Source organism: Pollicipes pollicipes, unplaced genomic scaffold (assembly GCF_011947565.3).
Source record: "Pollicipes pollicipes isolate AB1234 unplaced genomic scaffold, Ppol_2.1 Scaffold_4881;HRSCAF=5763_pilon_pilon_pilon, whole genome shotgun sequence".
Lineage (NCBI taxonomy): Eukaryota > Metazoa > Arthropoda > Thecostraca > Pollicipedomorpha > Pollicipedidae > Pollicipes > Pollicipes pollicipes.
Window position 1 is genome coordinate 46,405,921 of NW_023596576.1, and position 25,377 is coordinate 46,431,297.

The window sequence follows — 25,377 nt, forward strand, 5'->3', positions numbered from 1 at the left end:
CACGTTTTCGAATCAACTACCTCGTGGCGTTGGGAGCAACCGAGCTCGTGCCACACACCGGGGACGGCGCCCGTGGCCCTTTCCGCTTGCGTATTGCGCATTCGTTTTGCGCATTCTTAGCAGCTGGTATTGCGCGCATTGTGTGCATTGCGCACAATGCAGACTGCTAAGCAGCAGCGAGGCTCGCACCGCTGCGGGTACAATGCCTTACAATTGTTTGTCAATCTCACTTTTAACCCTATGGACTCCTGTGACCGTCGACTTTTCCGATTCGAGCTTAATCCACTCTGCGTTTCGTTTCTTTAGTTTTTTTGTTGGTGGGTTCTTGAAAGTTGACTTTTATCTCTGCTGACTTGAGCCGAACCTCCGTCGTTCCACGACGTTTGTGATCTCATTTTAATCCCAGTCGATTTATCCATTCTGACATTTGGGCATTCAAGTTTGCGATTGCATCATTAAACATAGTGACTTTGTCCTTTGACTTTTATGTGCATTTTATTTGACTTTTTCATTTAAGTGCTTGATCTTTACCTTTCCGTTCAGAAATGCTAAAGACGACGACGCAAACGTAATCGTTACGTTAACGTTTATTCACAATATTTAGGATTCTAACCGCTAGGTTCGCTAGTATCGTAGCGTATTTCACCGATGCGTGCCCGAAGGTTTTTTAAATGTAACAAAGGCGTGCAGAGTTAAAGTACATGATTTTGTATGTAAATAGGTCGGATTACTTTAGCTCTGAGACGAAACAAAATGAAGTGAAGCCCTTTCGGCCGCCATGGAAACACACATTGCATTTTAGGAACGTCTTCCACCAGGACAGTTGTGAGTTAAAAAACGCTCAATTTTAAACTGGCGTGTTGTAAGAGATTGTGCTTGCTTATCCAACAAAGAAGGCTTCCCTGCAACTCATTGTGTTTGCCCTGGAGTGAGTTGAACATTCCATGTTCTCAAATTAAGTTTTCAACCCCGAGAAGTCTTGAATAAGGCTGGGTATTGCCTTCTTCACAGCTTTTCAACATTGCCCCAAATACTCTGCAGAAATATAAACATAATGTATAGTTGTGTTTGGGGCACATATTTCTGGTTATTCCAGGCAAAGACTTTGGGTGTTAAGTTTGTGGGCTGTCATTTTTTTTGGGGGGCAGAATCACAGTTTTTTTTCCAACATGCATGCCATGGCAAGCTGAGTAGGCCAGAGCTATGAAGGTGTGGTTTAGTGCACTTCAGTGCCGTCTGTTATTTACTGAACATTTTTTTGACATTTAAAACATTTTTCCACCTTGATATGCACTTGGTGCACCTAGGAAACCCCTATGGTCTGGTTAGGATGCTTTAAGTGTAATGCCCCTAAACATTAATGTCCAATGGGCCCCTAATTCAGTTCAAGATGTTGACAAACTAATTGACACATTTTTTTTCATTAGATGGAACCAATCTTCACCTCCTTTTGTGTTTAAATTTGTATATGATTTTAGCATGATTGGCAGCCATGCTTAAGTTCAAGCTTGCACTCTGACATCTCCCCTTCCCTGTTACAATCTGTCATGCTCCATTAAATAATTTTGCTCCCTGTGTGCAATGTTCCATGGGGACAAGCCATGAAAGGCCATCCAAGATTTTGTTGTCTCTTGTAGCTTTATCAAGTGAGACATTTTAGCCAAAGTTTGACACTGAACATACAGGAAGGCATTGAGTCTGAACAAATTCTGACATTTGTATCATACTTGTTTTGTCAATAAATTTTTGTCACAGCTTTAAAAACACAACATAGTGAAAAAAGATGCAGAAAAAGAGGTCCAAACAAGTCTGACAATGTGGAATAGTGAAAGTTCTGCATTGTTACTTCTGGAGAATGTATGAATGCTCATGTCCAACCATGAATGGTTTGTTTGTGTAAATGGTTGTCCAACCAACAATATATAATTTAAAAGAGCATCTCTTTAACAAGTTTAAACTGCTTTTGTCATCCTGGCTTCTTGAAAGCATTGTTGATATATCTGTTCAGTGATTTCAAGATGCTTTTAAGAGCAATGTGTTTTGTATAATGTATGGTACACATACATTCATCAGCAGGAGTGTGGAAATGCATGGGGCTGGGCAAGCCTGACCCCCCCCCCCCCCCCATCTTCCCAAAATATTGGTATTTGTAGTGATTATCAGCCCCGGTCCAGCTTGAGGAGTTTCTGGTGCCCACACTTAATTGATCCTCAGTAAATCAATGATAGAGCATGTGTAGGCCCAGGAAAAATGCTACTTTTGACTTGACATCATGAAAGGTACCTACATTTGTGCAAGGTGGCATAGCTAGCACAGTTGTGTTGGGATTTTGTGTCATTGGCTCTTGGCTTGTCGGTATTTTAAATCCAATGTGCTTGTCTGTTGCTTTTTATTGCAGATATTGTTTCTGACAGTGTATGGTGTTTTTTTATCAGTGTGCTAATTTTGGTATTCTGTCCTCAGCATGATGTCTGTAAGCAGTGGTGAGGGAGGTCAATCAAATTCAAGACCTCTGGATGCCTTACCAAAGGTGTTCATTGACTCAATGAGGACCCTCTTTGACATAATGGATGACAAGTGCACTGGATATGTTCATTACTCAGGTAATCACAGACTTGTAATGCATTGTGCATGTGGCAGTAGCTCCTCATTGGTTTGAAGGTAGAAACAGTTTGAATAATAAATTTGGCATTGACTGCTGTGCAAATAAGCTTGTGCAGTTTCTAAGAAATTACTGAGATAAGTGTGCACTCGAAAGATCTGTAAAATGCAGATGTAGGCATGAATTTTGTAAAAGTGCTGCAATTTGGTTGTAGAAATATTTCAGAGTTTTGATTAGAATGTTCTTGATGTTAAGCACTGTGAGTGGCTGGAAACATTTGCTTGGTGTCAGCCTATGATGGTATGGGTAAGAAGGATTTTCTTTTCAGCAATTTTGGTTGTGTTTGCCTTGTAATTTCTTTCAACAGATAGCATTGCCACATCACAACAAAAGATTATTTCATTGGTGCCCATCCAATAGCCCATTGTGTGTAATGTGGTCTTGTCACTTTATCAGACATTGAAGAGCGCTGGCGGGAGGAGGAGGGCGGCAACGTTCCCAAGGGCGTCCTGGAGTGCCTGCGGAAGGTGACGCCGGCCAGCGGCCTGCTGTCCTTCGAGCGATTCGTTGCCGGCCTCAAGATCTGCCTACTGCGCAGCCGTGCTGAGGCCAGAAGTCAGTGGCAGCAGCAGCAGCAGCATCAGCAGCATCAGCAGCGGCAGCCTCGTCCGCCGTCGGCGCCCACCCTGGAGCCGGCGGCAGCCGCCGCGCCTGCTCCGCCCGCCGTCCGGCCGCACTCGGTGATCGGGCAGCAGCGAACTCTGAGCATGCCGCAGCTGAGCGCCGCGGCCGGCGAACAGCCGCCGCCGCCGCCCAAGCCGCCTCGCGACCGCAGCCGTGATGCGCCGCCGCCGGCGGCCGCCGCGCTCAGCCGCACGCAGATCCTGACGGCGCTGCAGCGCTGGCACAAGGAGCGCGTGGAGCGCGGCCGCGGCGACGGCAAGGACGTGCTGCCGCCGCCGGACACCGTCTCCAGCTCCGAGGCCGAGCTGGAGACGGCGGGCGCAGCCGGCCCGGCGCCGCCCCCGACGGCGGCGACGGTGGCGGCCAACCCGACCAGGAAGGCGGCGCAGAGGAAGCGTGAGCCTCGCCGGCACACCCTGCAGAACGGCATCGACTACAACATGGTGAGCGGGACCGCGGCTGCGGAGGCTAGTCGTTACAGGTGGTGGGATACCGGTCGGCGCGGATGGTGATGGGGATCATCAGTGATCTAGTGGTTGAATGATCATCATGAAAAATCATGACTTAGATCACCATGATCTAGTGGTTGGAATTTGACACTAGTTTTGACACTTTATCTTGTTAAGTAAGTACAGCTGGAAATATGTGCCATCATGCAACACTACATGAAGCCCAGGTCGGAAATATTTGCTTCCAGGAACGTTTAATGCAGGCCATTAATATTTGTGATGTGGGTGCACTTGGATATTAATATCAGTGACAGGGAAGATGGGACAAGGACATCAAGATAATGTTTATAAGTGGCGACAGCAGTCATCATCATCAGACTGCATAACAGTCACCATTAACCAAAGCATAACTTCACCCACAGTGAAGTTACACTCCATGTCAATCGTAATACAAATTCTGAATGGTACATTCACTGTGCATGCGGTCGCGCACCACTGCACCGCCAGTCGTGTACGACCAGGCTGTCCCCGTACGGCGACGCCGCTCGAGCGTCTCTCATCATCGTTTGCTATCCCAGGTGGCCATTACCCGGCGCCCGCGCTAGTCTGACCCCAGCCCCCGCTCGCGGACGCCGTGCAGCGTCGCTGAGCCGGTCCTGGTGCCCGCGCTCTGACCCTTGCCCCCGCACGTGGACACCGCGGCAGCGCTCTGACCCCTGCCCCCGCTCGCGGACGCCGTGCCGCGTCGCTGAGCCGGTCCTCCTGGCGCCCGCGCTCTGACCCTTGCCCCCGCACGTGGACACCGCGGCAGCGCTCTGACCCCTGCCCCCGCTCGCGGACGCCGTGCCGCGCCGCTGAGCCGGTCCTGGCGCCCGCGCTCTTACCTTTGCCCCCACACGCGGATACCGTGCCGCGCCGCTGAGCCGGTCCTCCTGGCCTCCCAGATGAAGCGGATGAAGCAGATCGAGCAGGAGCGGGACACGCTCAGTCAGGGCCTGCAGATGGTGGAGCGCGCGCGCGACTGGTACCTCCAGCAGGTGGCCGCCGTCAACGAGAAGATGAAATACCTGGGTCTGGGTCGCGCGCCACCGCAGAGCGTAAGCAGCGCCGCGCGTCGACCCAGTCATTGATTGGGGACTTCGAGCCCGGTCATAGCTAGATGGTTGGGAATTTTCATTGAATAGTGCGGGACCAGTATGCGAGTGATGCCGTTGCCTGCTTCTTACATGGGCCTAACTTATCAGTTTGCTTGCCTGATCATGGGCTATTGCGGTTTTCCTCATCGTGGCGGTGGAGTCATTTTTTGCATTGCTTAGTGGCATGCTTGCAACAAGACATGCCATCAGGTGTCGCGGCCGCGTAACTTGCAACTGGGTGCTGCACGTGTGACACACGTCTGCTGCACGCGCCCTCCTTCCCGGTCGGCCTCTCCGGTGGAGCCGTGCACCTTTTTCCTCCCGGCGTGCGGCGGTGACGTCAGTCGCGCGCCCGGCAATCAGTGACAAATGGTGCGCGTCCGCCCGGCCTGTCTTGTCGATACCTGAACAGCGTCTCTGACCAGCGCTGCCGCCGCCTCAGGAGCACACGACCGACGCCAACGAGGAGCGACTGAGCTTCCAGACGGCGCGCATCCACGAGGTGAACCAGCACCTGTACGCGCTGGTGGACTCGTCGCGGCGTGGCTTCCCGCTGCACATGAACCTGGCGCTGAGTCCGGGTCGCGGCGGCGGAGGAGGAGGCGCCGGCGCGGGCGGCGGCGGCGGCGGCGGCGGCGGCGGCGGCGGCGGCGGCGGCGGCGCGGCCTCGCCCACCACCGAGCGCACCGTGCGCCGACTGAAGGCGCAGAACGCGCAGCTGACGGAGGTGAGGGCACGGGATGCTCTGGGCGGAGTGGGAAATCGTTTGGAGGGCTTCTCTCAATTAATGGACGGAACAGGTTGTCCGTTCTGGGCTGTGAAGCGGATGAGTGGCAGTGTTGGGGCTCCGCTGTCTCCCGTCCCCCTTTTGATCACCCCGTGGCTCGGGGAGACGTGGCGTCCGTCCTGGCACCAGTCGTATCCTGGTGATGTCGCCTCTACCTCTCGACGCCGCCGCCAGCGCCGGTCTCATCGCCTTGGGTAATCCCGTTACCCGCCAGCGTCGCCCCACCACCTCCGGACGCCGCCCTACCACCTCAGGACGTCGCCCTATCACATCCGGACGCCGCCCTACCACCTCAGGACGCTGTCCCCCCCCCCTCCCCTCCACCACCTCCAGACGCTGCCCCATCACCTCAGGACGCCCCCCCCCCCCCACCACTTTTGGACGCCGCCCCACCACCTTCGGACGCCGCCTACCACCTCCAGACGCCTGCTTGACCACCTTCCCATGCTGCCCCCCCCCCCCCCCCCCCCCCCACACACACACACACTGCCAATGCTGGCCACATCACGACCCAATGCCTCTCCCACCACCTTTCAATGCCGTCCTCACCACTATGCAGCACTGCCATTTCCAGCGCCGCTCTCACCATCTGCCGTCACCGACCCCACCTCTCACCACCAGCGCCACCCTCAGCCCGCCGACCTGACGCGCCGCCCTCCCCCGTCCGCCAGGAGGTGGCGCAACGGTCGGAGCGCATCACGGCCCTGGAGCGTGAGAAGACGAGCTTGATCCGCGAGCTGTTCAGCGCCCGCTCCGAGGCGCGCCGCCCGCACCCGGACGAGACGACCCTGATCTGAGCGGCGCCGACCCCCCGGCCAGCGGGGAGTTGGGAGGGAGGGGCAGCGGGCTGGGCTGGGCTGGGCTGGCGCTGAGTCGGGGAGGGAGCGGTGTAAGGAGCGAGGGAGATGGCAGAATTATTTTGTCAGATGGAATCGCGTTAAGGGTCTCGAGTCTGGTATTTTGACCAGTTTTGTCGTGTTAGGTGCTAATCTAGGGGCATTCGTATTGCCAGTGGTGTCTCCCACTAGCATATGGAATTTGGTCCGGATTTCGGAGCATTATGCCGCCGACTGTGATTGAAAACAAATTTGTATGAAGCGCCATAGTTTTGATAGTGGCGGCTCCGTTCGAGCCAGCGATTGTCCTATCGTTCAAAATGTACTTTATCAGCTCGTTTTACAGTGTTTGTGTGCCCGTGTATGGTCGTGGCAGGTCGGGCGAGCGGTCGGTGCCGCCCCCCGCCCGCTCGACAGGGCTCATGGCAACCACTCCGTCCATTGTCAGACAAGCTCTCAAGTGTTTTACATGTCACCGCCGCCAGCCGGCGCAACGAGTCCGTCCGCGTTGTGCCAATACGAATGCATTCCGTCGCGCCATTTTGGGCCTGCCGGGACAGGAGAGGCTGGCGCATGCCGTGGGTCGAGAGGCCGCTGAATAAATGCGCCACTGTTTTAGCAGCTGTGGTGTTTACGGCGTGTGTCGAACGAGTATCATGCACAGGAGACGGCGTTGCGTGACCAGGCGACCGCGTGCATTGGGGTCAGTTGTATGGCGTGAGTGGAACCAAAGCCATGCTGAACGGACCAGGTCGGGCCTGGTGCGCCAGGAGCGACACTTGATACATACCCCCCCCCCCCCCCCTCCCCCACTGCGAAGAAGCCATCGGGCCCGTCCGTGGACGAGCGGACTGGCAAATATCGCGTCAGCGCAGTGGGAGGTGTGAACAAACGAGTGAACACCAGTGGGGCATTTCGGGCTTCACTGCCCTGACATCAGCCTGTGCCCGACGGCGCTATCTGATGGCGTCGGACCCGCACCCAGAACAACTCAAATGCTCCTGATAATGCTGGCGAGGCCGGTGCAGACATCTCACGATCGCTTCTGATTTGCCGCTCGCCGGGCAGGGGCGCGGCTTGACATGCCGGAGTTCGCCTGCGAATGTCGAAGGCGTTATGTGTGGCCACCAGGGGCACGATCATGTATGTGGACGGCCGACTGCACGAGAGCCGCGGAACACCCGACCGGAAGCGGAGACGGTTATCATGACCGGCCGTGTATGTTTGGCGCCCAAATCGAATGTTGCTGATCGCTTCCTGCAACTCGTTATCTCGCAGGCTCCGTTTGTCTTCCCGAGGCTGCTTGAGGGGGATTTTCTTTGCCACAATCCGCTGTCTCCCCTTCACGTACGGCAAAAGGACTTGTGCCGTGCCGTGAGGCGCTTGCATCCAAACGTGCATTCGTAGCGCTTATTCGTGTAATGTGTGCTGCCGGTTTGGCTGCTCGATTTTCTGCGCGCAACTGCTGTCAGATGTGGTCTTGCGATAGAGCTTTCAGAGCATATGCAACTCGGGCGTTGTTTCGTAAGCCCGTTGATTACTGGTTCTCGGCCCCGATTGCAAGTTTCAGCATTGCGGCAGACGCTCTGAAGACTGCTCCGCTCCGCTGATAGGATTGCTCAGTGTTTTGCATTTGGCTAATACCCTGCATGTTTATGAGGCTGTTTTGACGCCGACCTGCAACTGGCCTTGACTTAGCGATGCCGCCAAGGCCACGAAGGCGAACGATCGCTTCCTCCCTGTTGCACTGCGTCTCAAGCTTTCAAATTATGCCAAGAGATGGCAGGCGAAGGGGCTTATATGGCTGCCAAATTAGTATATAACGGTAGTTTATAGTGTCGCAAAATGTTATTTTGCAAGGCGTTTCCCGAATTTCGAGCCATGGCACAACCAGGGGCGAAAGAAGGGGAAGGAACCAAAAGCAGAAATACACCCAACGTGTGTTTGATATGCGGCTGCTTTGAAGTGGCGGAAATGGTTCCAAAAAGCCGCATTTACTCTCAAGGTATACTTGAATTTCCCGAGTCGCTTCTCATAGCTTAGCCAGTAAGATTTTGATTGGCATGGTCATCTGCATGGCATTCCTCTCCGCAAGACATATCCAAAACAAAAAACGTATGTGGCCTCACAAAATAATTATACCATAGCCTACCGTCATATCTAGTATGTGTATTTGTTTACCTACTATCTCGTCAGCTTCAGTAAGTTTGGTATCACACCTCGGCTAATCTGGCGCAGGTTGAGAGTTGCTCTTGGGAATTTATGGCGATGTTTTGTTTTCCAGTCACAACACCTCGATTTTAGCCTTCTCCCCCGATGTCTAGTCATCGTGCTGTTTTTCTTTTCAAGTGGTGTCTCAGTGAAATCTGAGATGGCGAATCCACGTAAATTTAGTGAAAAGATAGCTCTACATGCTCAAAAGCAGGCGGAGGAGACTGCAGCATTTGAGCAGATAATGCGTGAAGTTGGCAATACTAAGACACCAAAGGTATGATGCGGCTGTTTTTTGCTCAGGCGAAATGATTTGATGGTTCTGTATTTGACGTTGTTAAGCACGAGTGTGTCACTGTTTTTGATCCATAAACTAATGGTCAATTCAGGGGTAGTGTGGTTATTTCATGCAGTAGCACAGTTGATGAGGTTCTGTCAATACCATATCACTATTATTGCCTCCTGAGTTTCTTGGTCTTTCGATATATTTTCCCATTACACTATATTTTGATGTGGCATTGGAACCCAACAGAGCTGTTGTAGCATATTACCTGATTACAGCATGTCATGTCCAGGTTGCTCCCAACTTATATGATGCGTCTCATATTTATGTGGCTAACATGCCTTCCATTTGATAGGATACTACATGGATCATCATCACCAAATTCAGCATGATTCTTCTGTGTATTAACTGAGTTCAAATAAAAATAAACAGTGAAAGAACCCATACTTTGGAGATTGTCACTTTGGTGCCTTACTGGCTGCTTTATCTCATAGATTTTGTGCTAAGTGTCACCTCAAAGCTGTTTGGGGCATTACAAAATTAGGGTTGTGGAAGTGTATTCTGTTTTCCATGCTGCTTTCTGCTGTGTATCAAAGAAGTACAGGAAGAGCTGAGCAAAGCATTTAGAAACCTGGTCTAAGAATTGCCCTGGGGATATATACATGAGGATTATTCAAAGTGCTAGATTCCCATGCACATAGAACACTGGACCGCAAGTGGGGAAGCTAAGTATTTTCTATTGTGTACCATTTCACAATTGCTACTCAAAAGATAATCCCAATCCTGAAACCCAACTTATCATCATACTAAGATATAGCCTATTCTTAGTCCTATCAAATTGATCCTATTACAGAACAATGTGGCATGATGTTATGCTGTCACCATCTTGTTGCATAATGATAGATTAATGTGTGCAAAGTTAACATGCAAAGTTAAAAGCAAAGTTAACTAGTTAGAATTGATACAATGCCTTAAAAATATGCAATGTTTAAGATATAAATGATATGTCTCTGGCTCTGGCTCTGGCTCTGGCACTGGCTTCAGACTTTGTGAAGCATATCTTTTGGAGCTTTGTTCTGTGGAGCATATCTGCAGTTTTCACATATGTATATCACCTTTGAAGCTGAGAAGCCTCCCTCTATGATGCTTATGCAGCTGAATGGTTTATCAGACCACTGCAGTCAGTGAGAATTGTCTGTATATCTAGTCACAGTGAATGCAATCTCACCTCTGCAGAGAATCCCCAAGGACTGGAAGCTTAGGCTCTGCTCATGCTTACTTGTGAACTAAAGCCTGTAATACTTGTTGGTAGTGGATTTGTGTGATAAATATGCAATGTGCATCTCCCATGGATCATTTTATCATGTCATGCTGGTATATGCCGCTTGTAAAGTTCCTATGTCTTGCTATGCTTGCTCCATCAAAGATAGGTCTGAGTGATCAACCTTGAAAGGCATGCAGTCTGTGCTTCAAACAGTCAAAAATGACTGGACCAATCAACCAAGACCAAGGCTGTCATGGGCTAGATGGTATAATTTACCACTTGGTGTCCTCTTCTTGCAACCCCATCCAAATTGGGAGCTGTCTGACTGACCTATGTGGACATTTACTGTTTGGACAGATCTAATACATAAGCACCTGAATGCAGTTATCACATGGATGATAACTTATTTGTTATTTCTGGTATGCAAAATTGTTAGGATTTTTTTGGTTTCACTGATTCTTGTTCAGTTCTAACCCCATTGTCTTGCTTTATTCAGTTGTTGCACTGCTCTCTGATCAGGATGAAATTTTGTGTTAGCACACAAGGTAAAAGACATCAAATAAGCACTGCCCTACATGTTGACAGTCCCTTGCACCACATGTTTGCTGTGCTCTGCCACAGGAGCGACCTAGACATGATTGGTGCCAGTGCATGCCCAGTACTGTGTATTCTTTTTTCAAATGTTTCACCAGCATCTGTCATACTTGAACAGACATGCCAGACATGTGAACCTCATGTCAAGCTTCATATGTATCCATCCAAAATGTGGGTCTTAACCTCCTCAAAAGTGCAAGAAGAAATTAGGCCAAATCCAGAAAAAAATGGTTTGCATAGTTTGGGGGCAGGTTCTGCCATGTTTCACTGTTCAGCACCCTAAGTCATTTTGTGAAACCTCACTGCTGGCTTTGCCACATAGTGATCAGGCATCCAAAGTGCACCTCAAGTTCTGAGCGGGATCATGGCCCTTTCCCTGATGGTGAGCCACGACAGTGCTCCCCGTGCTTATCAGGTAATAGCCCTGTGCTTCGGGGCAACTCGATGCGTTGGCCGGGGTGCGGCGCCTCCAACACCGACAGCGCGTGTCGGCTGTTTTCCTGTGTGCTCCTCGTAGCCTCGCCTGGGCTCTGGCAAACACCTGTCACGTTCGCCAGTCCCGGAGGCACCGCATGCCCCTGTCATGCTGCCGCGTGCCCCCGCGACGCCGTGTCCGGCGCCTCCAGCGGGTGCGTTGGTGCGGCGCCGAGCCGTCAGCACGGCCCGTGCGCTCACCGGGCGGTGGTGTGCGGCCGGCAGGGCTCGCCCGTCATGCCGCCGTCGCCCTCGCAGCCGGTGTTCATCCACCAGAGCCACCTGCAGCCGTTCCACCGCGGCTGCGGCGGCTCGCTGCCCAACGTCAACCAGATGGCCGGCTACCCGCCCGGCCACCCGCACGCCGTCCACCAGGTGGGCCCTGGCGTATACACCGGCGCGCGCGCGCTGGCGAGCGCTGTCAGCTGGAGGGATGACGCGGGGAATCTGGACGGGACGTGGTAGGCTGCTCGCGTGATTTGCGCTCCATTTACGTGCGCGGATTGCGGGCGCGTCTGTTTTTGCGTATGTGAGAATGTGACTGGTTTCAGCTGAGTCTCAACCAGGTGCTGGTGCCGGTTAGGTCCCATTGTCGGATAGAGGTGAGGTTTGCTGTTTCCGGACTAGAGCTTTCTGCATCTCTGCCAGAGCCGCACCGTCCGACCAAGTTTCCGTGCTCGTGGTCACATCTGAACCGTTTCGACGCTCGTGCCATGCGGTCGGTGCGTTTGGTGGTCGTTTGAGCTGTTGCCGTGTTCTGCGCTGTACCTGGTGCGCGTGTCCGCGCGGCTGGACCGCCCGCTGATGGCCGTCGCGGCTGTTCTCCAGGACATGTACCGCGGGCCGCACGTTTACGCGGCGGACCAGCGCAGTTCGGGCATCGGGCCCCACCGCAGCTCGCGCGTCACGTGCGAGCACCGGCGCGACACGTCACCCTATAGGTCAGTCAGGTCAGTATGTTTTGTTCTATTTGGTTCCGACCTTTTCGCGATGTTGACGCGGGGTTCTGTGCATACCGCCAGTCACCTTTGCTGATTTTAGGTTTATTTGGTTCGTGTTTACTCCTTTTTATTGAGCTCTCTACTTGTTCATGTCTGTCGGCTGTGGTGGCTGTGCTTCCAGGCTGTTAGCCACACACGCAGTACTGAATACTGCGCACCAAATATCGTCAGACAAGCCCTGTTCTTAATTGGCCGTAATGCTCCCGTGTCTTGTGCCCACACTCCAACTCGCGCCATACCTACCACACGAGAGCGGATTCCCTGGCCGTCTGGCACGCGGCCGCTGACCGGTGTCCGTCGCTGGCGCACAGTCCCCACGCGCCGCACTACCTGTCGCCGCCGGCGGACGGCAGCTGGCGGCGCACGCACTCGGACTCGGCGCTACACCAGAGCCGGCAGCCTGGCGAGGCCGGCGCTCCCGGCGCCGCCCAGCCGCCACCGCCGCGCTACTCGCCCGTCCCGCAGCGGAGAGGTCAGGTCACCAGATCACCAAGGCTGAGGGTCACGTGCGAGGGTGCGCGGGTCGGGGCTCGGGCGGCGGACTGGGGGCTGGTCATATTGTGCAACGCATTATTCGTATCGGCGGAAGCTTAGGAGGAGTTGGATCTGATCGTGTGCTGGGAGGCCGCGGCACGTTTGTCCGTGGGGGGGGGGGGGGGGATGACGCTCGGGACTCTGCCAATCCGGCATTACCGGAGCTTTGCCATGGTGGATAGCAGACTGGGCAGGATACGTACCCAAAGACCTGTGGTGTGCAGATTATGACTGCATGGTGTGCCGCTGGGAAGCAGACTTAGCCGGAGTGACTTTTTTGCCGTGTGCCTGGGCTGTTCGCCCCCTCCTGTGAGCGTTTCGAATGACGCCGCTTGCGCTCAGTGACGCGACACCTCTGCCGGCATCGGCCTGAGTCCGTTCTGCCCCAGCCCTCGTGTCCGCTTGGTCTTGCCCCTCGTGTCCGCTCGGTCTCGCCCCTCGTGTCTGCTCGTGTCCGCTCGGTCCTGCCCCTCGTGTCCGGTCGGTCCTGCCCCTCGTGTCCGCTCGCGTCTGCTCGGTCCCGCCTCATGTCTGCTTGGTTCAAAGCCGTGTCCGCGCGGCTAACGGCGTGTGCTCTGGCAGAGCTGGCCGGCGTGGGCGTGCCGGATCCGGGCAGCAGCGGCGGCTCCAGCCCGGCCGCGCCGCCCGGCCACTGGTCGCCGTTCGACCCCAAGCTGAGCCCGCTCGGCGTCCCGGCGCCCGGACAGCGCACCGGCCCGGCCGCCGAGCAGCGCGTGCCGGGCATCTAGTGAGTGCTGCTGGCGGTGGCACGGTCTAGCGCGGGGCAGGCTGCTGTCAGCCGCGCTGGACGGAGGCGTGGTGGCGATTTACCGGCGGTAGTACGACGGCTCAGCTGTTTGGCAGCGGGGGAAGCCTGTTCACCGTTCGCTTTGCCGTGATAGTTTTGCTATCTGGAAACGCTGACTATGCATACCGTGGACGGCCGAAAAGGGCTTCGATGATGACCCTCTGATAGACCATGGAGCAGGCTCCCCGAGTACCGCCGGCGCCGGGGCGGGGTTGGGTTAGTGATGCGCAGCTCTGGTGTACGCTGTTGTCGCTCAGCGGAGCTGGCCGAGCCAGCCCTCTCAATGGGTTGGCCCAATCAGCTGGCAGCGGGATGGGGCCTCGCTGGCAGCCCGTATCGCTCTCTGCTCGCCGTTAACCCCGCGCACCCACCGCGCAGCAACTACAACATGTACCCGGACGGGGCCGACCAGCGGAACGGGCCGCCGCCGCCGTCCATCAACAACTCGGGCTCGCTGCCCGACCTCAGCTCGCTCAACTTCCCATCGCCGGTGCAGCAGCCCATCGACGGCGACGACAGCGGCACGCCGCCCTACTGTTGCGTGAGTGTCGCTGGAGAGCACCGGAGCCGGGGCCGGGGCCGGGGCCGGGGCCGGGGCCGGGGCCGGGGCCAAAACAGAAGCCAAAATCGCGGCGGGTCGGGCGCCGGCGGTGGAGACTGAATCAGCCTCTCCGCGACAGCGTTTGCGCCCGGGTGGTGTTTGCGCCGGCCGTGGACGAGAGCTCGACTACTGCATGAAATTGGTAGAGGCTCACGTGGCACAAATTGAATAAAACTTTCACGCTGTCGAGAAATGAACAGGTGCTGCTGCTGCCCTTGCTACCGTATTGATTTTGCTCGTTTGTTGCCTCGCGTTGTGGTGGCCTGTAGCGTGACCTGCTGCCGCCCGGTGTTCTATATTCATGGCGCCGTTGGCGGCGCGTGGTGCCTCCCGCGGGCCCGGCGCCGGAGCGCCACCGGACGGCCGCCACCGCCGCCGCCGCGTCACCGGGCCCGCTCCGTTGCAGTCGCCCGGCGGTATGTCGCCCGGCGGCATGTCGCCGTCCTATCCGGGCCCGCCGTCGCCGGTGGGACCGGCGCCGCTGCGACACCCGCGGCCGCCGCCGCCGCACATTCCGCCACACGCCGGCAGCCAGGTCAGCCCCTCCCCGGCTCCCCTCCCTCGTCCTCCCCACACAACGACGGGCCCCAGGCCACGGGAGGTGCCCGCCTCCGCGCTCACGTGTATGTTCAGACCCAGCTCACGAAGCCCTTTGGTAGCCATTTTCGGAGGTGGCGTTGTGTGAATGTCTCAGCTACGTGCTTTTTCTTTGTTTCTGTTTGCCTCGGGTTATGTGAATGGTTTTACATGTGTAGGTAGCAGTGCTCTGCTCGGCTGTAACGCATGCTTCAGTTGCGATGCATTAAGTGTGCCTTCATTCTCTGCATGGCGGTGTATCGGGAGGATTCGCCCGGCGTTTTTTTGCGACGCGCAGTTAGATACGCCATTGGAGTGGGGTTTCCACTCGACACAGTTCTGTGGCGCGACAACCGGCGCCGACGTGCCCTGACGTGGGACCATGGACTTCCCGCGGAGCGCGCGGACAGCCTGGCAGTCCGTGTCGGCCCGCTGTGGGGAAGTTCGAGCGCCCGTGACATCATTGTCCGGGTGGGCACAAGTTAGCTTCGGTGTCAGTTCTCCTGCGCTCCCGAACTTTGTCTCTTAATCGAATCAGAGCCGGGGTCTTGTCGGCGCTGCTCACTGAGATGAGGTCTGCTGACAGGGTCAGCTTTGATAGTCACGCCCGGTGTGGAGGCGGCCTTCACTTTCCGGCTCACGATGCCCAATAGCTGCTAAAAGAATCTCGAACGCCTCTGCGTAATGAGCCCCGCCCCGCCGTCCGCTGGGAACCGTCTGCTTGCCGTCGCCACGCATGGTCCGCTGTAGCCGGCCAGTGTCCCCTCCTCCCTCCCCCCGTTCCGCGCCGGTGGCGCGGCGCCGGGCTGGGCTCCACTGGCGTCTGCATGACGTGTGGTGCTTGGCGGCCGTGGCGCCAAGTGGGTGCCTCGCCCCGACCGCCCGCCGCCGGCTTCTTATCTGTGTTTGGTGTGCATTCGCAGAACCACCTAACTGTCCCGCTGTCCAGCGTGTCGGCCAATTACCTGCACACCTGTAAGGTATGTGGGCCCGGCGCGCGTCCGGCGTCCGCCGCTCAGTCATCAGTGGGGGTCACGGGGGCCCGTTTGAACACAGATAGGGGGCCGTGGGTGGGTCCGGCGTCCGCCGTTCAGTCGTCAGTGGGGGTCACGGGGGCCCGTTTGGACACAGATCGGGGGCCATGGGTGGGTCCGGCGTCCTCCGTTCAGTCATCAGTGGTGGTCACGGGGCCCCGTTTGGACACAGATCGGGGGCCGTGGGTGGGTCCGGCGTCCGCCGTTCAGTCATCAGTGGTGGTCACGGGGCCCCGTTTGGACACAGATCGGGGGCCGTGGGTGGGTCCGGCGTCCGCCGCTCAGTCATCAGTGGGGGTCATGGGGGCCCGTTTGGACACAGATCGGGAGCCGTGGGTGGGTCCGGTGTCCGCCGTTCATTCATCAGTGGGGTTCACGGGGGCCCCGTTTGGACACAGATCGCGGGCCGCAGGCGGCTGACGCCGACCGGAACAGACAAGCTGGCTACGTGGTCACCCTGTGGTGGGCGTGGACCCAGTCCAGTCATAGTCATGCTGGGCCGCGGATTAGGCGGAGGTGGGAGCATTAACGTGTGGGCTTTTGCATTCGCCCTGTCTGGTTTGGCTTTTGAAGTGTGCAAATCCGTGACGTAAGCTGGTGGATCACTGGCTGTTGCGGCAGCAAGAGCTTGCGCTTCCGTTTAGTGATCGTTCATCCAACAGGTAAGGCATCACTCTCAGCAATGTAATCGAGTGAACTCGATAATAGTATTTCCATGCGGGAAGTGTGGACAGACAAGATGTTCCTGCGCTACTCGCACACGGATGCACCGGGTTGGGCTGCTCTGACGAGGAGCGCCGATTGGCAGGAGTACTGCATCCTCGGTCCTTCAGTTTCACTCAACTTCCAGATGTTGTCTAGAAAGGCGCAGGCTTTAGCGGCTTTTTCAGCTGCGTTTGACAGTTTGTAGCAGCTGCATTGTCACGTCATGGCTTCTAGTCTATATTAGTTGCAGACGTTCTCCATCCTTGTATCATGCTGTGAATAGGGGCTTTGTTCTCGTCTCGCGCTCTGTGTTTTCGTCTCGTGTCTGCTCCGTGTTCGTGCTGTAGTTTTTCGCTTGACATTGAAGCCTGAATGCCGGTTCTCTTGGCATGGGCTGTGCTGTCGTCAGCTGATCTCTAATCGATTTGGTTCCATCCTTTTTTGCTGTTGCGCCTGCGGGCTTGAGATAAGTGAGTGAGATGTTTACAGCCTTTTCATCGCTTTCGCAGGGGGTTACGGTCGAGAATCAAACACAGGGAGTCCCAAGAAAGTACAATCAAGTCAATTATGGCAATCAAGCACAACAACAACACCAACAACCACACCAGCAACATCAACAGCAACAACAGCATCATCATCAGCAGCAGCAACAACATCCACATCAGCAACAGCATCAACAGCAGCAACACCAACAGCAGCAGCATCAACAGCAACAGCAGCAGCAGCAGCAACAGCAGCAACAGCAGCAACAGCAGCAACAGCAGCAGCAGTCCCCCATGTCACCGGTGAGTGCAACGTGCGGACGTGCGTTCGCACGAACCTGGCGGCAAAGCACTGGCCGCCGACGTACCCTCGTCATGCGCTTTACCGACCGAGCGAACTCCCAGATCCTAGGCGCGCGTCACCGGCGGTAGCGTGTCGTTTTGACGCGGGCGGACAGCTGTGCGTGGAGTGACAGGCGCTGTTCTGTGCGGTGTCGGCTGCGCGCGCCCGGCGCCAGCTGTGGGGGGCCGCCTCGCCAGCGTTCCGAGGCGTCCGCCCGGCTGCCGGCGGCGGGCCTCCCTTTCACGGACGGACCGGACGCAGGTGGCGCGCACGTGCCGATCTCGCTCGTCATCGGCGCTGGCGAAAATGCGGTGCGAGTGGTCGCAGACGAGGGCCTAAGGCATGTCCTGGTGGCAGGGTATGATTCAATATGGGGCAATACCTGCGTGTGCCGTGTGGTAATGGATTATCGTGGCGTCGACGAGGGTTGGCTGTTGTCGCCTCACTCTATCGGTGTTTCGTTTGGAAGATGAGTGCAGCTGATTAGCTGGGTGTTGTCATTTTATTTGAGCCTAGCATGCGTGTTTCATCCCTGGCTCTAAGTTGTCACCTCTATTAGCCAGACAGGCACGGTTGTTGGGTGTGTCGCTCCCGGCTCCCTGTGTTGGCGCTGTTCTGGCCGGGCTCATAGTGCACCGCGTAGCGTACGCCGCATGCGTGTCGCGGCCCGGCGGCCACGCGCCGCTGCCTCCCCGGCGCCGTTACCTCTCCGCCTCCGCCTCCGCCTCCGCCGCTATCGCTGCTGCTGCTGTCTGAGTGTGGGGCCGGCCTCTCGACAGGACTCCAGGCCCGATCTGATGAACGCCTATAGGAGCCCCCAGCTGAGCCCTCGCAGCGTGTCGCCGCTGCCGTTCATCCAGGTACGGTGTCCGTGCCCCGCCGCCGCGCCAGCCACCGACGGTCGCTTCGTCCGTGGCCACTGCCTCGCGCGCGTCCGCTGCCGTGTCGCGGCTGCCGTCCGTCCAGACTCCCCGTCGAGCGTCTGCCGTGCCGCGCCTCTCCTGGGCCCAGCAGCGGACTGTTCCGACATCCCGTCCTCCCGCCTGGGGCCAGACACCACGCGGCTTCGGTGCCTCACCTCCTCGTCCAGCACAGGCGGCGTCCTGCCGCGCCCGCCTGCGGACGGCTGTCCAGCACCGCGCTGAGCCCCGCCCGCCGCCGCCGGCGCGGCGCGGCCCGGCGCGCTGCCGGCCGTCCGGTGCGCTGGCCAACCGGCGGCGGCGGCGGCGGCGGCGGCGGCGGCGTCACCGCTAATTCGGCCGTCGCCGGGGCCGGCGAGCGATCGATCCGTGAGGCGAGCTGCTGCCGTCGCCGTCTCGACACCTGGCCGCGGCCGGTGGTGCACTCGCGCCGTCCGCCGCGCCGGGCTACGCCATCGTCTCGCATCCCGCTCTGGGAGGCGAGCCGCGAGACTGGTGGTGGGCTTGTTGCTGCTGGGTGACGGGCTCTTGGCACCGCATGCTGTGGCGTCGCCTGGCGCCCGTGCACGGGATGCCGGGAGTGGAGCGCTCCGTCCGCTGGCGGTCACGCGGGTCCGTGCCGTTTGGATGCGTTTGTCCGGGGATTTACGGGAAACGTCCGGGACAATCATAGCGTGACAACAAAAAAGGCGAGCGGATGCGCTGGGAAAGACTGGATGTAGCGAACAGAGGCGCGTTTCGTGGGACAAGCCCGTGTTGACCCACTCCGTGTTACGCGTTGCGTCAGCTGTTCATCACTTGCCTTGTGCCGACCAAGCGAAGTGGATACCGTGTAGGAGCTGATTTAGCGGTGCCTGCCAGTAAGTAGCAGCGTCGCAGGAGCGAACACCTGCACGTATGTGTTGGTTGTCTGTATTGTTTTGTGTAGTTAGCTACCCAATCTGATAGATCCCGCATGCGCACGCTCTTCTCTGTAGCATTTACTGCTTTGTTCCACCGACCCCGCTTATGAAGACGTGTTCCCGGTACTGGTATAGCGGAGACAATGCATTCACAGAACCTGGAAACCCTGGCGTTCCACCGACCACGTCTTATGAAAGCACGCTTCCATCAGAAATGACACATTCCGAGAAGCAAGGCATCTCCCGGCGGATATCGTGTCGCTGTGCGCGTCCAGCTCCACTGCGAACTTCATGCAGTCATCCGTCCACACACAAACACGCACACAAACACACACACACATACAAACACACGCACAAACACACGACAGATACCCGAGCACCAACCCACCCACAAAGCTCAGAGGAATCGGGCCAGTAGCGTTTGCCAGCGGCGCATCGATCGAGCGGTTCGGCTGCCGGCTGGGGCGGCGCCGCTGCCGTCGCCGGTGGCTGGCGGGTGCTGACGGCCGGCCGCCTTCCAGACTGGCTACCGGAGCCCGAGCTCGCTGGACGGCTTCCCATCGGCGCCGCCGTCGCCCGTCGGGCCGCCCTCGCCGGCCGGCAACAACGGCTTCTACATGTCGCCGCAGACGCAGCAGATGCAGAAGCAGTTCGAGCAGTTCAGCGTGGTGAGTGCGGCGGTGTCGCCGGCCGGCCGCGGCGTCGACGGGCGGCCGCTTCTATCCCAGTGCCAGCTGCGGCCGCTGCGTTCACAGTCTCCAATTCCATGCCGCCGAGGCGGGCGCCTCGCATAATAAGTAACTCGATTTGCGTTCCGCCGCGTGATGCGATCGCTGCTGCTCATTACCCAATCGTCAGCGGTCTACGCAGCGCAGGACAGCGTCGGCGGTCGGCGCCTGACGCGGGCCTGCCCGCCCGACCCCGCCGCAGGGCATGTGTCCGGGCGGCGCCTGACGCGGGCCTCCCCGCCCCACCCCGCCGCAGGGCATGTGTCCGGGCGGCGCCTGACGCGGGCCTCCCCGCCCCACCCTGCCGCAGGGCATGTGTCCGGGCGGCGCGCCGGCCACGCAGCAGACGATGCTGGGCTCGGCCGGGCCGTCGCAGCGCACTACGCCGCAGACGCCCACAAACAGCATACCGGAGATCACGCTGTCCGGTGAGGCGCCGGCGCCGGCCGCACCCTGTCCAGGCGGCTTGGGGTGCATGGCGGTCACTGAGGAGCACTGCTGAGGGTAATGATGCGGTGTAAGCCCCATTCAGACATCACGTTTGGACTGAGCCGTGAAGTGCACCTCGTGTTGTTTCCGTGGTGCTTGTCCTCATCGCTCGGTTGTGATGTAGTTGTGAGGCAGGGACCGCTCAGTTGTGCTGACACCGCACAGGCACTGTTGTGTGAAGCGTCGCGATCCCGCGCGTCGGGTGAACCTATCGAGGCAGCCGGTAACGCGTGCCGGACGGAGAGCCTCTCCCCGCCGCGCCCGGCGCGCTACCACTGAGCCCGGCTGCCGGCAGACTTCTCGTCGTCGTCGTCGGCGGCGTTTCAGCTGCAGGAGCTGCCACGCGACCTGCGCGACGCCAGCGACCTGCTGCAGGGTCACGAGGACGACTTCAGGGAGGCAGGTGTGTGGCGCGCCCGAGCGGCGCCCGCCGCCGCGCCGCGCGGGACCCTCTGGCCCAGTGGGGTGGGGTGTCACTGAGGTGCTGGGGAGAGATCCCAGGGCTGCCAGCCACCGAGCACCAGGGCGGATTCCACGCCAGTCAGTGTATGCTCGTTTCAGGTGCAACGTGGCGTTCAAAAGGAACACTTCTTGGGAATGTTTTGTCGCGGTATTTTTGTGAAGGGTGCTCTACATTGCTGACAAATCTAGAACAATGACATAGATTGTGGTGCTATTGACTGATGTCAGTTGGTCGCATTGCGCTTCTTTAATTGGCATGCTGGTTTCCGCTTAAGTGTGCTCACGTGTTGCTTTGTCGCCACAACAAACCGGTCGTGATATGATAAGTGATCTTCCTCCGTCGCTCGCGCTTACTCGGGTTTTCCATTTGACACCACAGCATGAAATGGGTCCTGGTCTTATCGTGCAGCGACAGCTGAGAACAGCTGAAAGGTCTAGTCGTCGCTAGCAGCGATCCTCGCGCCTCTTTCGCCGTACGCAGTCAGGTCTTACCTCACGATATGCGCAGTCCCTCCCGCTCTATATCGCACCGGTACATCCTGGCGCGTGCTACCGCCCGTCGCGAGGCGTCTTCGCGCTCGTTGCCTGACCCGTGCCGTCCCATCCCGGCGTGGGGTGGGACCGTTCAGCGGCCGACCCAGCCGACCGCGGCCGCTGACCGCCGCGTCCGCCACCAGAGGCGCTGGGGGAGCTGGACCTGGACGGGCTGCACATGCTCACCAACCAGGAGGAGGAGGTGATCGACCCCAGCGCCGAGCACTGCTTCCGTATGGAGTCGCTGGGCCAGTAGGCGATGCTGCGAGCGGAGCTCCGCGTCCGCATATCAGGCGTGTCGAGGCCGTCCCGCCGCCGCCGCCCCGCCGGCAGGCTGCCCGCCGCGGCCGCCGCCGCCGGCCGGGCGCTCGGCAGGGGCGAGGCCAGTGGCGGGAGGCCGGCGCCGCTCGCGTGTCCGCGTCTCTGTGTGTGATTCTTCGGCGGGACGCCAGGTCGGCCGCCGCGTCGTGAGGTTCGAGTCCGTGCCGGAGTGGGCCGGCCCCTCGTCTGCCCGCGCGCCGGCCGTCCCGCCGTGGTTGGCGGCCGGCGCCGAAGCTGGCGCGTCGGCCGGAGTGTCCGCCCGTTGTGGCCGCGGGCTTGGTGTCGCCGCCGGCGCGGGGTGGCTCTGAGGCCGCCGGGGCGTCGCGGCCCACCCGGCAGTGCTCATCCTTGCGGGTCTTCTGGCTGTGGCCAAGCTTGGTGTTGTCAACGTGTGCCCTGCGCCGGCAGCGCCGCTCTTACGCGTGCGCTGTACATGCGCCAGACGTAATCTGCATGTTAATCACACCCCGCGCCAATAGCCAATGCGGTCCCGAGGCGTCTCCACTGCACAGGCTCCCGCGTACGCTTGGCATGCCGCCAACATATTTTGCTACAGTTCAACGTGTACACGCACGCACATTGGCGTACAAGGGATGTGCTGTCAGCCGACCCGCTGGTCGTGTCTCGGTCGTGTGCGGCGCTTCCCTCCCGCTGCGCATGGGTCCACACTGCCGGCTCGCCGGCCGCCGTGTGGGCGCGAGCCGCCGGCCGCGTGCCGGTCCGGTGTGGGGTGGGGAACGGTGGCTGAGCGGCTGCCGCCGCCGGCGGACAGCTGGCTCCTGGGCGTCGGGCGGGATTCGGCCGTGTGGGCGCCGGCCAGGCCTGGGCGGGGAAGGCTTGCTGAGGCGGAAATGAGCAGGTCCCGGTGAGGCCGCTGGGGCCGGCTGGACTGTGGTGAGGGGGAGGAGGTGGGAGGGAGCGGCGGGCGAGGCGGCGGTGAGGAGAGGGGGCCCGATGGGACGGGAAAGAGGGTCTTTTAGAACTGAAGGCGGGGTGGGTGCTATGGATGAACAGTGGCGAACTGCGTCTCGGGGTGCTACTTCGAGCAGTTGACCTTTGCTATTTCACCTGGAAGACCCGGGACGCGTGGACGCCGGTTGTAGGCATTAACTTATGTTGGGAAGAATCTAGCTCAAATTGTCGATTCTTCTACGTGTTGTTATGCTGCGCCCTTCCTTGATAGATAGTTTTACAAACTCTTAAACAAAGCTGCTGTCGGGATAGATTTGAGGTGTCTTTAATTTCAGAGGTTTTGTTCCGTAATTTGTTAATGTCACGTTGTTATGTCATAGCTCATGCCAGTCACCAGGAGCATATAGCTAATATTTTTGTGGATCGGACCGCCCGGGCAGTTTGTCAAGATAAAGTAAGGCACCTTTGCAATAGCGGGGCATGCAATATAACTACGAGATCTCGTTGATATGCCATTTAAAATGCGGAACGCCCGCGGACTGGCCGGCACACCCATTACGCGGGAGCGGCTCAAGCAATGTCCAAAAGTCATGTATGGTCGTTGGCGAGGATGTAGGTAGAAGATGGTGGGTGGTCAGTCATTGTCTGACAGCTGCCGTTCGATGGTGCTTCGGACGCGTAACACGCGGGTAGCGCTGCAGCCACCGGAGGATCCCCACTGGCGCTCACATCCGTGCAAATGATAAAGGGATGGGTTTGCAATGGGACCGTCGGTGACATCATTATGGGACTTCTAAAACGATGACCCCGCTCTCGGCGCCTGGCTGATAAGTGAGCACCCTAGTGGCTTCCGGCAGCTGAGCGGGCGACATCGCGGCCAAGTCCCGATGGCTGTGGGGCTACACTTCGATCAGCTCCGTTCCGCACCTCCTTGCCTCGCGTTGCTGAGATACGCCGGGCCGCCTCGCCTGTTACGGTCGTGCTCAGCGCAGGCATCCCTCTGTATGATGCCGGAAAAGAGTGTGTTGAGTATCCTGGCCTGGCGCGAGCTGGGTTTTTCATGGGGCTCCCAAAAGTGCGCTTTGACGAAGCCTGCGCTAGGCTTGAGTGGCCTTCTAACGTTCATTGAAGCGTTTGCTCCGCTGCCATTTTCCGTGCGAACTCGGCAGTGTGCTCGTCACAAAATCTTGTCTAGCGTTGATGGCTACCTGGGATTTCGCTACGATGGCTTTGTGCTTCAGTGTGGGTGAATGATTCGTTGCATTGTCTTATGTCAAATGCGTATGTTGGCAGAATGTCGACGGACGTGCTACGGGGCGAATGAATGTTTGCGGGTTTGAAAAGCTCTAAGAACTCGGTGAAGCGCTTGGGTTGTGGCGTGTGGTTGCGCGCATTCTGTCTAGGGCTTCGTTAACAGTGCCTGAGTTGTTTGCTAGTCTGACCTATTGTTTTGATCGTTGTTTTAGGAATTATGGGATGCTTTGAGTTGATTGCTGCTGGAAGTCCATAGTTTTGAAGGCTCCAGACCCGGCGTGTCCGATGATGATTGCACATCGCATCTCTGGTCAGTTTATCGATTTGGACAAATTTTATCTTTGTTTGGCTCATGGCCATCTCACTGTACATATTCTATTCTCATGCGATCGTGCGCAAGTATGCTACATTATGGACAGTCATCGCTTATTTTGTATTCAGAAGTGACCGCCACTGCGCGCCGGTCCGCTCTTTCAAGCTCGCCGCGGGGCATTTACGGGGCCGTCGCGGCTGACGCGCTTCAGGCGGCCGATGGCTGGGGGGCCTGCTCCCGGTTTTGTACGTCTATTCGCGGCGCCCGCCAGTGGTGCGCCCGTTTTACAGGCTTTCCACTGTGGTCTCGCCTTTGGTCTTGCGTGTGCTTGCGGTGGCGCTGGTGCCGGGCGCGGGGCCGCGGTGTGCCGGCCGGACCTGCGGGCGCTGCCTCCGGCGGCGTCGGTGGCGGAGGGGCGCGGCCGCCCCCAGCGACGCCGCGGGGGCCGGCCGAGCCGTGGGCGACGAGTACAAAGACGGGTTCGGGTGGGCGCCGGGCTCTGCGGGGCCGGGGGCCGGGCGGAGGGGGGCGAGCGCGCGCCTCGGCCAGATGTTCATTCATTGTTCACAGTGTTGTTCTAATTGCTGTGCAATACTACCCGTCTCCGTTCTCATTGCGCCGCCATCTTGTCGTTGCATTCGTTGTTCAGGTGTGCGTGTGCGTGTATCATCTTTTTACCTGAATCTAATAAAAACACCCAGCGTGTCTGGGTCTTATGGAGTCGAACCCGATGTTTACGTGTCAGGAGTGCAGGCGGACGTGGTCAAGGTTCGCGATTTACGCCATTGGCAGAGGACCATCTGCGGCGCGTGTACACGGTGCTCCTGTACGGAGGCACCGATTGCACGAAGCATGTAAACAACGCACTTCCTCGTGTCGGATCCATGTAGAAAAACGCGCGCCACTTGCGTTTGCTCAGTTAAAGAGAACATGCTGATATTTACCAGCGAGACGCTTGTCTGGCGTCGAGACCAGCGGGGCGACAGCGGACGTCGGAGCTTCCTGCTGGCATTGTCAGCGAAACGCTGCCATGCTGCTGTCATTTTCAACGCTGCCAACTGCAAGGCCAGGTCGGTAAGGGCACAGCATCCTGCTGGGTGGATAATATTATTGCGCAGCGAGCGAGAGCGCTGTGGCC

General features: G+C 58.0%; 3 protein-coding genes across 4 annotated transcripts; all 3 read left to right on the top strand.

The window, feature by feature from the left end:
* The first annotated feature begins 671 nt into the window (after positions 1-671).
* LOC119100475 (suppressor APC domain-containing protein 2) lies at positions 672-6,472 on the top strand. The gene is made up of 7 exons (XM_037223566.1): positions 672-825; positions 2,464-2,603; positions 3,059-3,417; positions 3,628-3,729; positions 4,680-4,832; positions 5,314-5,598; positions 6,330-6,472. The coding sequence occupies exons 2-7, from the start codon at positions 2,465-2,467 to the stop codon at positions 6,453-6,455; spliced, it is 1,164 nt and encodes a 387-aa protein (XP_037079461.1). The 5' UTR covers positions 672-825; position 2,464; the 3' UTR covers positions 6,456-6,472.
* Positions 6,473-8,738: 2,266 nt separating this feature from the next.
* On the top strand, positions 8,739-16,294 carry LOC119100476 (CREB-regulated transcription coactivator 1). Its single transcript, XM_037223567.1, has 9 exons — positions 8,739-8,982; positions 11,546-11,695; positions 12,149-12,261; positions 12,633-12,793; positions 13,438-13,603; positions 14,042-14,204; positions 14,671-14,730; positions 15,764-15,815; positions 16,287-16,294. Exons 1-9 carry the CDS (start codon positions 8,866-8,868, stop codon positions 16,292-16,294), a joined length of 990 nt encoding a protein of 329 aa, XP_037079462.1. The 5' UTR covers positions 8,739-8,865.
* A 1,034-nt stretch (positions 16,295-17,328) lies between these two features.
* LOC119100835 (uncharacterized) lies at positions 17,329-22,620 on the top strand. Of its 2 annotated transcripts, XM_037223993.1 has the most exons (6): positions 17,329-17,364; positions 18,184-18,264; positions 19,748-19,894; positions 20,265-20,382; positions 20,739-20,846; positions 21,583-22,620. In XM_037223993.1, exons 1-6 carry the CDS (start codon positions 17,356-17,358, stop codon positions 21,693-21,695), a joined length of 576 nt encoding a protein of 191 aa, XP_037079888.1. In that variant the 5' UTR covers positions 17,329-17,355; the 3' UTR covers positions 21,696-22,620. The 2 variants fall into 2 exon arrangements, with proteins under 2 accessions (XP_037079888.1, XP_037079889.1); XM_037223994.1 differs by lacking the exon at positions 18,184-18,264 and having other exon boundaries at positions 17,338-17,364.
* Positions 22,621-25,377: the final 2,757 nt, after the last annotated feature.

Coding starts and splice junctions, on each gene's coding strand:
- LOC119100475 (XM_037223566.1), top strand. CDS start 2,465: ATGATGTCTGTAAGCAGTGGTGAGGGAGGTCAATCAAATTCAAGACCT. Junction 3,418..3,627: donor AACAGCCGCCGCCGCCGCCC/AAGCCGCCTCGC, acceptor CCGGCGCCGCCC/CCGACGGCGGCGACGGTGGC. Junction 4,833..5,313: donor GTCGCGCGCCACCGCAGAGC/GTAAGCAGCGCC, acceptor CCGCCGCCTCAG/GAGCACACGACCGACGCCAA.
- LOC119100835 (XM_037223993.1), top strand. Junction 20,383..20,738: donor ACCGGAGATCACGCTGTCCG/GTGAGGCGCCGG, acceptor GGCTGCCGGCAG/ACTTCTCGTCGTCGTCGTCG. Junction 20,847..21,582: donor GGACGACTTCAGGGAGGCAG/GTGTGTGGCGCG, acceptor GTCCGCCACCAG/AGGCGCTGGGGGAGCTGGAC.
- LOC119100476 (XM_037223567.1), top strand. CDS start 8,866: ATGGCGAATCCACGTAAATTTAGTGAAAAGATAGCTCTACATGCTCAA. Junction 11,696..12,148: donor ACCCGCACGCCGTCCACCAG/GTGGGCCCTGGC, acceptor GCTGTTCTCCAG/GACATGTACCGCGGGCCGCA. Junction 12,794..13,437: donor GCCCGTCCCGCAGCGGAGAG/GTCAGGTCACCA, acceptor GTGCTCTGGCAG/AGCTGGCCGGCGTGGGCGTG.